Source organism: Mastigoproctus giganteus, chromosome 1, assembly GCF_048544385.1.
Source record: "Mastigoproctus giganteus isolate SK-2022 chromosome 1, ASM4854438v1, whole genome shotgun sequence".
In the NCBI taxonomy this organism is placed as follows: domain Eukaryota; kingdom Metazoa; phylum Arthropoda; class Arachnida; order Uropygi; family Thelyphonidae; genus Mastigoproctus; species Mastigoproctus giganteus.
The window spans coordinates 140,620,205-140,636,394 of NC_143575.1; the positions used below are offsets into that span (position 1 = coordinate 140,620,205).

Consider the following 16,190-nt stretch of genomic DNA (forward strand, 5'->3'; position numbering starts at 1 on the left):
CCCTGTCCCTGCTAGCAAAATTCCTATATATCATTGACAAGACTCTGTGACCTGCCCTGGCAGCCCCTCTGCACTGCTCAGCGAACTTCATATTTGACTGCACAATTACCTACAGGTCCTTTTCACTTCTGTGAGTGTAGTACCACACAGCTGGTAGGTTTCTCTTTGGTTAATGCTAACCATATGCAGTACTTTGCATTTGTCAATGTTAAACTGCAGTTTCCACTTCTCAGCCCATTTGCTCAACTTATCTAGATCCAGTTGGAGTAGCATACTGTCTTTACTGTTGTTAAGAACCCTGCCAACCTTTATATCATCTGTAAACTTGGACATTAAACCTGATATACCTTCATCAATATCATTGATAAATATACAAAACAACAATGGGCCCAAAACTGAACCCTGGGGAACTTGACTAATAACATTTGTCCACGAAGAGCACTGTCCACTGATTACCACTCTCTGTCATTTCCCACTCAACCATCCCTTTATCCATTGTTGTCCACTGAATACCATTCTCTGTCATCTCCCACTCAACCATCCCTTTATCCATTGTAGCAATGTACCCTTAATGCCATACCTCTCCAAACTGTATAGCAGCCTTCCATGTGCAACAGTATCAAAAGCATTCCTGAAATCCAAGACCACGATATCAAAATTATTTTCGGCATTCAGTTCCTTTGTGACCACATCATATTATTCAATCAAAGTGGTCAGACAAGACCTCCCTTTAACAAACCCATGCTGTGTCTTAACTATTACTGCAGTCTTGTCTAGATGATCTTACAATGCTTCTTTAACCAGTGATTGCATTATTTTCCCTGGAACACAATTTAAACTAACAGGTCTATAGTTACTTTGTCACCTTTTGAATCCCCCCCCTTTGTGAATTGGTGATACATTTGCAAAACTCCAGTCCATGGCAATCTCCCCTGAGTCCAAGGAAGCTCTTATAATTATGGCTAGGTTTTGCTTACTTCCTTTGCTGCCTCCTTTAATATAACTGGATAGATCCCATCCACCCCAGGTGCCTTTTTTATGTTTAACTTCAGCAATTTCTCCTCCACTTTGCTCTCAGTTATTACAAAATCACTTAGCTCCCTGTTAGAGTTTGATAAAGTTCTAGAACTCCCCTCATTGAATAACTCCTCATGTGTGAATGTAGATGCAAAATACTCATTCAGTTTATCAGCTACCTGAGCATGTTCATCAATAGTCCACCCATCTATGTTAAGTGGTCCTATCTGATTCATCCCTTTCCTTCTAGAGTTTACATAAGAAAAGAACTCTTTCCTGTTTTTCTTTGCATCCTTTGCCAAGGATTTCTCGTGATCTGTCTTCACCTGCCTAACCTCCTTTGTGACTTGATTACAGACTAGTTTATATCTATCATAGGCTTCTGTGTCACCTGATACTTTATATGCATCCCATACATTTTTCTTCTCTGCCACAAGTCTCATTAGTTCATCTGACATCCATTTAGGCCTAAACTTTGAACAGTATTTCTTAGTTGGAATGAAAAGTCTAGTAGTCTCCAAAATTAAGTCCCTGAAGGCTTCACATTTAGAATTCAACATTGGTAACATCATCAGTTCATCCCACTGTACAGAATTTAAAAACTGTCTGAGATCCCTGTAGTCACCTTTATGAAAGCAATAGCCCTTCCATTTAGCCTTTATGGTAGTTATATCTTTAAGTAGTTCTCACATCAGTACATTGTGATCACTGTCACCCAGTGGTTCCTTTATATGCAAATTCTTAATGCAAGAATAATCACTGTTGATAATCAGATCAAGAGTATTACTTCCTCTGGTTGCCTCTCGAACATGTTGCTGTAGAAAACAGTCATCCAATAAATCCATAAAAGTATTGTTAGTGTGCGAGTGACCAACCTATAAGTTCCAGTAAATATCTGGAAAGTTAAAATCCCCCATTATAAGACATTCTGATTTACTGGCCCACTCTATTTCTCTGCACAATTGCTCATTATACTCATCAGATCCGTTAGGCCTATAACAGACACCTTCTTTCATTTTTCCTTTCCCAGTGCTTATGTCACACCAAACAGACTCAACATTGCATTGTCCACCAACATCAATTGGATGCACTTCCGTATTTTTATCTGTTTCTTAACTAATAGCATAATCCCTCCTCCCTTCTTGTCCTGTCTATCCTTACTGTACACATTGCATTGTCCACCAACATCAATTGGATGCACTTCCGTATTTTTATCTGTTTCTTAACTAATAGCATAATCCCTCCTCCCTTCCTGTCCTGTCTATCCTTACTGTACACATTGTACTCCCCAACTTCCAATTCTGCACTGCTTATGTCTGTGTGACACCACGTCTTTGATATCCCAAAAATATCTGCCTTTGATGTCTTGACTAGAACTTCAAGCTCATCAAATTTATTAACTATACTCTAAGCATTGGTGTACATGCAAGTATACATGCACCTGTTTCTACTCTTAGCTACCATAACACAACCCATGTATTTATTTGTTTCACTATGACTCCCAGCAGCCCTGGAAATCTCCATTGCCTTGCTTTCCAGGCTGTTGCTCATTCTAATTTGTTATTTGTTTTTTTTTTTAGGAGCATTAGCAACTAAGGCCATATTGCTCCGGGATATGCGGTGATCATTCCTTGACCTTTCCGCATCCTCCGTATTTGGTGGTGACAGGCTCGAACGCCAGTCTAATCAAGAAGCACGCACTGCTGCTCCTTCCCACCTGGCTAAGGAGGCGGGCTCATTCTAATAGAAGCAGTGCAAGAATCACTTTTACCTCTGCCTGTGGCCACTGTTAACCTTTTATTCTGTGTATCTCCCCCAAGCTAGCAGTTTTCCGACCAACCTAACACTGCCTCAATAGCATCAGAAAATATTCTTGCACCCTTTCTATTTAAGTGTATCCCGTCCCTGTAGAAGCAGTCTCTCCTGTCAACAAGCACAGACCAGGCTGGAAAAAAATTCTACCCTTTGAACCTTGCACAATCTCTTCAATGCCGAATTGATCAACAAGGCTCTCATCATATACTCCCTCCTATCGTGTCTGGGCAGAATTGCAGACACTTTCACATTCAACCCTAACTTTGCGACTTTTTTTCGACATTGATCTGTACTTGTTGAGTAAATCTGCAGAGCTCTTACTCTTAATGTCATTAGTTCCAATGTGTACAACAATATCACCTTCTGTGCCCTTAAAAGATGATATCTGCTCTACAACATCATCAACTTTAGCATCTGGCAGACATACCCTGGTCCTGTTCTACCCATCCTTCTTGCATAGTATATTCCCCTCTCCCTGACAATAGAGTCCTCAACAATAACTAGTTCCTTTGGGACCAGCGCATTTTGCCTTGGAGATTGCTTCTGTGTTTCCTGATGCACAGGAACGAGCTCTGCTCTTGAGCTGGGCAGCTGAGAGCTTGATGGGCTTCGAGGGAATTTACCCTATACCTCAATCTCTCATAGATGCCCACCAGAATGCTGAGTTGGCGCCTAATTTCATGACACTCTAGACACCTAGCACACACAAAGGCATCCTTCTTGGCTAGATCATGTCCTGTTTTAGAAAGGTCGGCAAACATTTCACATTTCGCACATTTTTTTGAGACTGTGATGCGTTGGAGAATTGCCCCTTCATTTCTCCCCCGATTCACAGCACTCTCGCTAGTCTGTGATCTTTGTTTTGCAGCTCTAGTCTGGGTTATGATTTCCATTTAAATAAAATTTAATTAACAATGAAATTTAATAAGATTAATAATATTTTTGATTAATTGATAATACTATAATAAGATAACAGATTCCTAATTGAGTGTTTTGTATTATGCTATCTAGTTTTACTTTATACCTTATGCTATCAGTTCGAGATATATATACGTTACGCAATTTCTTATTGACTACAATATGGTGGCTAGTTCAACAATATTGGTGCCAACACTGGGAGTCATAACTTTCAAAAATCGCTAGTTAAATTTAAAATAAGAAACTAACGAACGCTACTAAACCTATTTAATATCTCTGTAAAGCACAATGTAGTACATTAATTAACAAAGAATACGGTAACAATAAAAAAACTTATTCCTTTACAGCAGCCAAAAATCCAACGACTGTTCTCTTCTGTGACTAGAATGTTGCATTAAGGGCAAGTTACTGTTATGGATAAAGGGATGGTTAAGTGGAAGATGACAGAGAGTAGTTATTAATGAGCACTGCTTACTGTGGACTAATGTTATTAGTGGAGTTCCCCAGGCTTCAGTACCAGGCCCATTGTTGTTTTCAATATTTATTAATGATATTGATGAAGGTATAACAGGCTTAATGCCAAAGTTTGCAGATGATACAAAGGTTGGCAGGGTGGTTAATGACATTCATCAGGGTGAGCTACTGCAACAAGATCTAGGAAAACTGGGTTGATGGGCTGAGAAACGGCAATTGAAGTTTAATAGTGACAAATGCAAAGTACAGTCAGTCCTCGTATAACACGTGCTTACACTACACGAATTCGATCATACACGATTTATAAATAGGGGAACGATGTCGTATACAACACGAGCCGAATTCGCTTATGCACGATTCGCCTTTGTGTTGTCAAGAAATGGCAGTCGAACGCGGAATCACCCCAACCGAACGCAACACGATAGGAATGAAGAGAAGATTCTGAAAATGTATTTATGTTTTTTATATCAGTGAAGGGGAAACACATTTCACCATAATAAAATAAAAACCCACACAATTCCAGCTATCGGTATAATCGCAAATGCCATTAGATCGAGTTTACTACCAGTTTATAACAGATTCCACTAGCAGAAACGCAACCAGAAATTGTTTTTATTGTTTTATGGTAGTAACCCCAGAAATGTGCTTTAGTAAAATGTGAGGTGTTAATAGTGTATCTCTGCCTTTACGGTGTTGTTTATTCAGCTGCTACACGCACGCAGCTTTGTTTATGTGTATCAAGCGTGCCTCCTCATTTTGTAATTGTGCTTTATTCCCTAAAAATGAGTTAAATACTTAAAAGGTGTGAAAAGGAAGCATCCTGGTGAAGACACTACAGATTCAGAGAGAAAAAGAAAAGCAATATCGATAAACAGAGGCGGACTGGATCAAAAATTCTTACCTGGGAAAATTTGAAGTGGCCTCATACTATGGTTTATGGCCAAAAAAAAAAAAACACCGGCCTCTGGCCCACTGGGGTTTCTCCGGTAAGGCTTATGGCCAGTCCGCCACTGTTGATAGAGAAAAAATATGAAATTGTCAAATGCTTTGAGCGAAATGAAAGACCATGTGATATTGCAGGTGCTACAGGCCTAAATGAGGCAACGCCGAGAATTAGAAAGAATGCAGAGAAAATAAAAAAAAACTTTCATAGCAGGAACAACTCAAGTGTAATTAAAACCCATTAGATCAAGACACAAAGAGTTTTTTTTTTTTTTTTTTTTTTGGTAGTTGTTGGCGCATCGGCTTCTGTGGCCATAATGCACCTCCCAAGGTTTTTGCAGTACTTTGATCCAAGCCCGAGGCGGGATTCGAACCCGCGACCTTTGGGTTGCCAGGCAGGCACTTTACCCACCCGGCTAGCCCGGTCGGCCACAAAGAGTTGGAAGGGATGGAACGGCTGTCATCTGTTTGGATAGAAAATCAAACAAAAAACAAGTTTGCTTACGATAGAAGCAAAAGCATTAGCAATATTTTATTATGTAATAGTCGTAATAAAATACATAAGTATTTTATTACGATTATTTATTGTGTTTGGTAATGTTTTAGTTACAAATGTGTGTTCAACCTTGGGTGGTCGGCACCTAACCCTACTTTTCCCAAAGGACCTGTTGTTTATATTGCACGAGGGTTTCTAGGAACACATCTATCGTGTTATACGAGGACTGACTGTACTGCAAATGGGCAGCTGTAACCCCAGAGTAACTTATAAACTGTGTGGTACTACACTCAGGGTAGTGGAGAATGAAAAAGATCTAGGGATAATTGTGCAGTCAGACATGAAATTCTCTGGGCAGTACAGGTTTGTTGCCAGAACTTCTCATGGGGTTTTGTCAATGATATACAGAAACTTTGCTAGCAAGGATAAGGAGGTGATTATTACCTTTGTATAAGGCCATGGTTAGGCTGCATCTTGAGGGTGTAAATCTTCTGGAATAGGTGCAGAGAAGGGAACCAGACTGGTGAAGGAAACAATAGGGTACTCTTACGTAGAAAGATTTCAGTTCTGCAAACTGCAGCATCTCGAGAGTAAGCACCAGCAGGGAGATCTGATTGAGCCTTGAATGAATTGAGTAAGCTGAATGTTAATGGCATTCTTTCCTTTGACTACACACATATGCATGAGGATGCATAAATTCAAGTTCAGGAAGGATGGTTGCAGGATAGATGTGCAGAAGTTTATCTTCAGTCAGCAGTTGGTTAATTGTTGGAACAGGCTTCCATCCGTTGTTGTGGAAGTGGATGGGTTGAATAAATTCATGAAAGAACTAGACAAATTCTTGGAGGGTATAGATTGGTGAACTCTGTAGGTTTTTTTCCTCTTTTTTGGCTGATGCTATATAAGCTTGCTTTCTTGCATCATTTTTCCGTTACTACTTCTACTAGTATGTCAGGTTGTTGTTGAAGTGGGATTTATTGGCATAAGGGCTGCTATGGCCAAAATGCGCCTATAACTTAAGATTGTTGGTCAATATATGAAAGGAATTGTTCTAGAAGTGACTGTATGCATTTATCATTTTTAAATATTTAAACAGTTCTGATAGATTGGCATCATCTCCAAGTATATGAGCTAGTTGCAAGGGTTTTTGTGAGTTGATTAAAGATTTGAAACATTCAATTCTAGCTGAATCATAGTGTGCACATTCAATAATAATATGTTTCGCTGTAAGAATGGAACTACAATGCGAGCAGAGAGGAGGCTCTTCTCCTAGCAGTAAACAAAGGTGCGTATGACCAATTCGTGCTCTTGCAAGCACGACCTCTTCGTGCCTGGTTAATCGGGAACTAGATCTCCATAGCTGTGGGTTTTGTTTTATTTCAAGAAGTTTGTTTGATATCTGATTATGCCACTTTTCAGATCATATCTCTGTACATATCCTCCGTATGATTGGCTTGTAATCAGAAAAAGGAACTGGGATGGGATCGAAGCAAGCAGGGTGTTTTGCTGCTTCATCTGCACACTCATTTCCTGGAACTCCAACGTGGCTGGGTATCCAGCAGAATGTGACAGTCAGCTTATTTTTATTGAGGTGACATAACAATGCTCCATACATTTCTTCTAAGCACAGAAATAATTCTGGAAGTCATCTTCTGTAAGTCCTTTTAACACTTCAGTCATTTTTTTCCTGAATGTCTTCAACAGATTGAAAATGGGTTCCCTTAAATATGCTTTTCAGTTTAGGGAAGAGAAAAAAGTCACAAGGGAGTAAGTCTGGCAAGTAGTGTACACATTCTCACACAGGGATTTGTTTCTTGGCAAGAAACTGGTGAACAGAGAGTGCATTGTGTGCTGGAGCATTGTCTTTATGGAGCATCCAACATCCTTCCACAATTCCATTAATATAGAAGAAAACAAGAAGCACAGTTTTCATTTTTTTTGGTCTGGGGGACTCTTTTCTTCAATTGCATTGACTGTCTTTTAGTTTCTGGGTAGTAACGAAACAGTCAACTTTCATTGCAAGTAATTACAGTACACGGGTAGTATGGATCTTCAATTTTTTTACAAAACATCTTCACAAACTTGGAGCCTTCTCATTCTTTGATCTTCATTCAAAATTTTTGGCACCATCTTGACACACTTTTCTCATGCCTAAATTTTCAGTTAAAATTTGTCTAACTGTGTCTTTGACCATATTGAATTCTGATGCAACCATTCTAATGCTTAAACGATGACTACTTCTAATCAATGTCTTTACCCAGTCCACATTTTCATCAGTTTTCATGGATACCAGACAGCCTGGTCATTCATCATCTTCCATATTCTCTCTTCCTTGCCGACCGGGCTAGCCGAGTGGGTCAAGTACCTGCCCGGCAACCCAAAGGTCGCGGGTTCGATTCCCGCCTTGGGCTTGGATCAAAGTACTGCAAAAACCTTGGGAGGTGCAATATGGCCACAGAAGCCGATGCACCAACAACTACCAAATCAAAAAAAAAAAAAAAAAAAAATCAATCTCTCTTCCTTCTAAAATCTTTATGCCATTCAAACATGCAGGCTCTTGATATAGTATCCTCCCCATAAATTTAAACTTGACATAACAACTCAATTTTCTGCAGGTCTTTTCTTAAAATATCAATTGAAAGTCAGTGTTTAAAGAAAATCAACCTCAAATTTTGATTCATTGTTCAATTCTTTTGTCTCAATTTTCTGGAAACTTTTTGGAAACTGTTTCTTTTCAAAAACACCAGGTAATGAAACCTATCTTACTGCAAACATGATTTGGAACATGATTCGGCAGACAACTAGGGAAAGGCTCTGTGCCTTTGTTTCACAGGTCAAAATTGGGGTGTAGTGCTGTGCACACAGTCTTGTTATTCAATAGAACCTATATAATCTATCAAACCCTGATAGAACCTATATAATATACAATAATTTTGAAGAAGGAATATGTACTATGTGCACACACACACTTTTCAAAATATTCACAAATATTTTAAAATTTTTTATGATAATTTTGTGACAATAGTTGACATGCATGCTACTTTTCTCTAAGGTAAACGTTCATACACTTACTCTAACTTTTGAAGCTGCAGCAATTAATAAGCGGCCTCTTTCTTGATATCCTAGTTGAGACCAATCGCTAAATGCATTATATGCTGATTGCACAGCTCGGTAAACTTCTTGTGGTCCAGAGCTGGGAACTTTGCAAAGTAGTTTTCCTAAAATAATGAATAAGATATATTTTTAATATTCCAACTCTGAAAATCTGTGTTCAGATATTACAAACAACAAAAGAGGTAAAAAAATTTAGTAAAGTATACATATCCAGTGTAATTACTCAAGAAAATGCCAAAGATTAACAAATGAAACAGTTTATTGATATACCAAATATAAATTTGTAATTATATCATTTGTAAATAAATGGGTTTAAATCCAAGATTCTGAAGGAAAAATCTGAGCAGAACCTTGTTGAAATACCCAGATCGTGCCACTGAACATCATTTCACTTGGAATTTCACTACTTTCTTCAGAATGTTCTTTATACAATTCCGTACATGCTATAATACCTTCTTCACAAAAATTGTGGCTTAGCAAGGCCTTTGTATGAAACTCCCAGATAGACAAACCATCAATGAATAGGGATTGTGTCCTCTTTTCTTCTTTGCCAATTATCTGAGTTTCCTGAGAGCTCTGGGCATTAAACTCACTCATTTTGCTTAACCCTTTCAGAAGTACATATGTAGATTATTTGTGCATGTGTGGCGTGCGTGCATGCAGTGAGGAATACACACGTAGAGCTATTTTTTTGAAGTCACCTCAAACACATCTGTTGATGTATGAATTGTTTTTAAATTTTTCCAGTGCATGCTGCTATCTCTTATCTGTATTTCCACCTAATTGTAAACAGTTTATAGCAGCATGAAAAAAAAGCTTTGAAAATTCAAGGTCATACTTGTTAATTTTAATTATCCAATTTAGGTTTATGAATGCAGAAATGGAAAAGATTTTCTTGAATTCAGATCCACAAATTGATAAAATCAAATCAGGTGATAAATACACAAATAGGTGTACAGGATTTTGTACATTACTGCATAAAAAAAAAAAATTTAATTAAGAATTTTTATTTATGAATTGTTTTTAAATTCTGATTTGATTTTTGGCAATAATTTCAATTTCATTCAAATGTTAGACATTTGAATCAAAACAAGAATATATATCCTTGTTATATTTCATGAAAAATCTCACTACACAGAGCCTACCACTATTGGAAATAAATTAACCAGCACCCGCAGTTTTCCAGTTCAGGAAATTTCTATTTATATGTTGGAACAGGCGTGGACAGAAGAGTGTTACAATACAGGAAAAACATTACTGTATTTAGCAGTTAGACAGGCTTAAACCACAGTCAACTCAAATGCATGCACTCTTCTACTCCTACTTTTAACTGCTCAGCAACATCAGGCCTTTAACTCTGAAAGGGTAAAATTCTTCAAATTTTTATTGTGGTGCTGGTTACCTATAAATTTAACATTATATGCTCCTGTCACATTGACCTTGATCATATAGTATGTTCGAATTAATATCGATTGAGATCAGTGAACAGTACTGTACGGTACTGCGAAAATTGCTTAAATTTTAGCTGGGCGGTCAGTTAAATTCATCAGGCAGTATGCCCATTTGATAGGTCCTGGGGAGAACACTGCATGAATCAGATGACATTAAACCATGCTACAAAGCACACATATATTGAACCATCAGTAATAAAATCGATTAATTACTCTTAAGGAATCTGTAAATTGTACATAAGTGCTGTATTTCTGTATAATTTTCATTATTGCTTTGGGAAATGACATACAGTGAGTTCTCTATATATGTGAATTTGAACTTAGATGACCCAATATTTAGACATTTTCATTTTATTTGCACACCACACTTGAAATTACGCAACCCAGTATTTAGATATTTTTGTTTTATTTGTGTTTCTAATTCATAGTCATGCTGAGCGAGAGCAAACTGAGCAGATTACATCATCCACCACGTGATATCTCTGCGTAGATTACTGGAGTCTCCGCTTCCAGAATCTTCATGTTGTTAGTCATGCTGAATAGACATAAAATAAGCACTTTTTTCATTTATTGTGACTTTAGTTTGATATTGCAAGTTTAATAAATTAATAATGGTTTCTACGCATGCAGCAAGTGATAATACTACTGGCAGTGCAGAAAAACAAGCCAGAAATTCCATAACATTGGATAAAAACCTGGATGTAATAAAGCACTACGAAAGCACCTTATGCACCATTAGAGGTAACAAGAAAAAAAATCAAGGATAGCATTAAATTAGGCATATCATTATGTGCTGATAATTCCACACACACACATATGGTGTAACATAATGGAAAAGATGGAAAAGTTGCTGGCAACGTGACATCACCAGAACAGATAAAACATACTGATCAGCTTCAGGTTGGTGTTAGCAAGGCCAAAAGCCTCTATGAAAATTTAAGAACAGAAGATGGTGAAGTAAAAGAATTTACTGTGAGTTTTGGATGGTTTACCAAGTTCAGGGTTCGATATTGCTTTCAGGAGAGGTTGCATTTGCGGACAAAGAAGCTGCAGGCAAATGTTAAGAAAAACTAAAAGCAATAATTGAAGAAGGTGGTTACACAGTCAAACAAATCTTCAATCTGGGTGAAACCAGTCTCTTCTGGAGACAAATGCCAAAGCACATCTACACTGCATGAGAAGAAATGAGCATGTCAGGTTTCAAAGCCTTTAAAGATTATCTGACTGCTTTCGGGTGGCAACAAAAAGGATGATTGCAAATTGAAGTCTCTGATGATCTACCACAGCAAAAATTCATGGGAGCTCAAGGGCTATAACAAACGTTCCTTGCCAGTCAACTGGTATGCCAATAAAAAAAGGGTGGATGACAAGTGGCATCTTCAGCAATTACTCTAGTACTCTAGTCCTTGAGGTTGTCACAGACATTCTCTCAGATATGCCAGACAAGCTGTTCTTGATGATGGAACTGATATTCGGGTGACACTCAAGTCAAGTGGACCCAATTTCGGTGAAGTCCGGACGGTCTATGACAGCCAAATCCTCTGCTTGCACCTTCACGATGGTGGGACTGTTAGTAATCCTGGGTATAACCTCCATGCACAAGTACATGGTGGGTGACCACCCAGGTGTGAACCAACGTAAGCAGGGGTCGAGGTGTGGCGGTCACACCACATGGAGGAATGCCGCCCCTCTATGTCACCAGGCAGTACTAGGTGGTAGATGACTCTCATCAACCAGTGAAATACCACCACTTTGCTTATTGGAGGCTTGAAGTGGTGGAACCCATGTTTAGTCTCTCGAGCTAAGTTCCGGCCAACCCTTCCCTATCTCTTCCATCATGCAGTATGATTGATGATTTTTGAGGTTATGATGAATGTCGTGGCGAGATCCAATATTCCTTACATTTCAAGGGTACAGCTCTAAAACGGTGTTCGCAGGCCGGCCGCTAGTTAGTACACCGGACTGAATCTATTGGTAACTCTCGAGGAAGCTTCCGGATCAGCTAGTGTATAATCTTGCTACCTCTACTCTGCCAGGCAGTGACTGGAGGGAGTCCGAGTAGTGTGTATACGGGGAGCATTGTCGAGGCCACGTTATGTCAGGATCTGGGTATATTCTTACCACATGTACGCCATATCCAAAAATTTCATTACTTCATACAGCATGTCCCACCCACTTTTTCTTACTATTGAATACACCATGAATTGTCAAAATAATAGAGCAAGCTTATCTGCGAAAAGATCTAAACCTCCCAAAGACTTCCTAATTCATTTCACAAATATACGTGGTCTCAATTCTAATCTCAACGATGTCCATTTCCACTTGCAGTCTTCAAACTCCATGTACTTTTTCTGACTGAATCTCAGTTATCAGTTGATTCAACTACTGCTCATCTCAGATGTCCAAATTATTTGCTGTATGATTCCTTTCGCCTCAAAGGTGGTACTTGTGCATGTGTCCGTTCTGATATTCCCTGTCAGAGACTTGGCAATTTCGAATCTCCTCTCTTTGATCTTCTCTGGCTTAAAATCTCTCTATCTCATTGTGACAAATTCATCTGTTGTCTCTACCGTTCTCCCAACTCCACTAATCACTTGGAGCTCTTTGACTTCCTCTCTTTGCAACTTGACTTTCTCCAGTCCAACTTTCCTAACAGGGAGGTAATTTTCCTTGGTGATTTTAACGTTCACAACTCCAGCTGGCTTCCGTTTTCTAGTCACACCGACCCAGCAGGTCAAGATGCTGAGGCTTTTGCAATTACTAATGACCTAGCACAGATTGTTCATTTACCTACAAGAATACCGGACAATCCTAATCATACAGCCAATACACTTGATCTTTTTCTCACAAACAATCCTTCTAAGTACGCGGTTGAAGTGAGAGGTCCATTAGGCACTTCAGATCACAACTTGGTGATTGTCTCTTTTCCAATGGAACCTTTATCTCATGGGTATTCCCAACCTCGTATTGTTTGGCATTACAAGAATGCAAAATGGGATGACCTGCGAGACTTCTTTTCCTTGGTCTGATTACTGTTTCAAAACTTCTGATGTCAACGTTTGCTCAGATCGTGTCAGTGAAATTATTCTTGCAGGAATGGAATCCTTTATCCCACACTCCACTTTAAAATCTCGTCCCTTATCTAAACTTTGGTTTTCCAATAAATGTGCTAAGGCTGTACAAGAGAAGAATGTTGCATATCGTAATTGGCTTGTTTCTAATTCTTCAGTTTCATTTTGTGCCTACACCAAAGCTCGCAACAATTGTAAAGCAGTTATTAATCAGTCCAAACTAGAGTTTGAACAGGCTAAGAGTAGAAAACTTGCTTCTTGCCCTAATGGTAGCAGAGCATTCTGGTTTCTTGCCAAAGCTATTGGCTGCAACTTTTGCCCATCTCTGCTCCCACCTGTGTCCAAACCAGATGGTTCTGTTGTCACTTCAGCCAAGGATAAAGCTGACCTGCTAGCATCCCATTTTTCTTCCAGCTTTTGTATTAATGATCTTGGTAAAACAGCTCCCACCATTCCTAACATGCTCCATTCAATGGATCCTGTGGTCTTCCGTCAAAAGGATATCAGAAGGATTTTGATGAATCTTGATGCTAAGAAAGCTTCAGGTCCTGATGGTATTTCTCCACTTCTTCTCAAAACCTGTGCGCCCGAACTTACTCCTATTCTTTGCTGCCTTTTTTTCACTTTCTTATTCCAAAGGTGTTTTTCCTTCTGCTTGGAAATTTGCTCATATCCAGCCAGTTCCTAAAAAGGGTGACAAATCCCTCCCATCCAATTATCGTCCCATTGCAATTACTTCTACTCTTTCTAAAGTAATGCAGAAATCAATTAACCGCCAACTCTTAAACTACCTAGAAACCTTCCGTCTGATCAACGATTCCGTCAGTGTCGATCCACTGGTGATATTCTGGCTTATGTTACCCATTTATGGACTAATTCAGTGGAAAGGTTCGCTGAAACACAAGTAGTTGCTCTTGACATCTCAAAGGCTTTTGATCGTGTTTGGCATAAAGGTCTTCTAAACAAGCTTCCATCTTATGGTTTGCCAACTGTTTTTAGTAATTGGTTATCCAGTTTTCTCTCTGATCGTTCACTGAGGGTGATGGTAGATGGCTCTCTGTCTTCTAACGTCTCCACTAATGCCGGTGTCCCCCAAGGTTCAGTTCTTTCCCCCACTCTTTTCCTCTTGTATATCAATGACCTTCTTCCATTGACTGGAAATCCTATCCATAGTTTTGCCGATGATAGCACATTGCATTCAACTTTCCATTTTGAGAAACCTTGTCCTGCTCAATCAGCTTCAAGTTCTCGAAAATCTGCTGCCAATTCCTTAAATGCCGATCTTCAGGTAATTCTCCAGTGGGGCAAAGACAACTTAGTTGATTTCAACCCTTCTAAAACTCAGTCTTGTCTTATATCTCGCAAAAAGGATTCTTCTGCTCCTATGGTTATCTTTAGTGACACTCCGATTTCTAGGCAAAATGATATATCTCTCTTGGCACAAGCACATTACAAATATTGCTTCCTCTGCATCTAAAAAACTTGGTTTTCTCTTTCGCTCTCGGCATTACTTTTCTTCCAAACAGCTGCTCGCTCTGTATAAATCGCAAATCCGCCCTGCCATGGAATATTGTTCCCACATCTGGGGTGGTGCCCCCAAAACCTCTCTCAGGCTTCTTGATTCCATTCAGAAGAGGGCAGTTAGGTTAATTAATGATTCATCTCTAACAGAATCTCTCCACTCGCTTTCTCATAGACACACTGTTTCTGCTGCATGCCTCTTCTACAGATACTTCCATGGGCACTGTTCTTCTGAATTGGCTTCTATAATTCCCGCTCTCTCTTTCAAAACAGTCCGAACACGTGCCGCCACCAGCCAACATCCATTTACTGTCCAACTTCAAACCCACAGAACCAACTTTTCATCTTCCTCATTTATTCATTCAACTGCCGTTTTCTGGAACAACCTTCCTTCATACGTATTTCCTGAAAATTACAGTCTACAGAAGTTCAAGTCCAATGTCAACAAATATCTTCTTTCGTCTTCTCAACCTCAAACCCAAGCACGGTACTAAGTACTATAGGTTCTAATACCTCTCATGTTTGGGGTTCACATAAAAAAAAAAAAAAAAAAAAAAGTAAAGTGCTGAATCCAGAATTGAGGTCCCACTGCATGTAAGAAGAAATTTTCCTTCAAAATTCTCATCCTGGATAATGGTTCAAGTCATCTGCAGACCATCAATCTGAGTGACAACATCAAAGTTGTTTTTCTGCCATCTAATATGACTTCACTCCTGCAATTGATGGACCAAGGTGTAATTAAAACATTCAAGTTGTATTATGTGCACTTTACAATGGCTAAATTGTCAACCAGATGGACAATTTGAACATTTCTGTGAGAGAATTCTGGAGGTGTTCATCATAAAAGATGCCCTTCCATTAATCATTTCTGCATGGATCAAAATTTCACAGCAATGCAAGAACAGTGTGTAGAAGAAATTGTGCCCTCAATTCTTCCATAACTGTAAAAAGCTTTGATGATATCATTAGATAAAGAGAGCACCAGGATGGCCTCAAGAGTTGTGTTGGATGAAGTTTTTGAAAATGAAATTGAAAATTTGTTTGAGTCTCAGATGGTATCATGGTTACATTTGCACTCTCCTGGAAAACATTTGTGAGAGACCTCAATATGTAATAAGTTGAAAAAGATTCTGGAATCCCGTATTAAATATATTTAAACTTAGACAGCCACTCTCAAAGTGCTCTCTTTGAACAGTAATTCACTTTTCCCATTGTTGTTAGAGTTGTTGGTAACAAGTCAACCTGTTCTGGCCAGATAGCCCAAAAAGCACCTTGAATTGTATTAGCAGCTTGTTGTTTGCTTTAAAAACAATAGCCGTGTAAACATTCATTTTCAGGAAAGAAAAAAAAAAAAAAAAAACACACTTGGTA

General features: G+C 38.9%; 1 protein-coding gene across 1 annotated transcript in view; it reads right to left on the bottom strand.

Moving 5' to 3' along the window:
• LOC150091165 (4-trimethylaminobutyraldehyde dehydrogenase A-like) overlaps positions 1 to 16,190 on the bottom strand; it is a 98,566-nt gene that overhangs the window by 56,521 nt on the left and 25,855 nt on the right. The window contains exon 3 of the mRNA XM_090382395.1: positions 8,735 to 8,880. Within this exon, the coding sequence (XP_090238521.1) occupies positions 8,735 to 8,880 (146 nt within the window). The remainder of the gene's footprint in view (positions 1 to 8,734; positions 8,881 to 16,190) is intronic.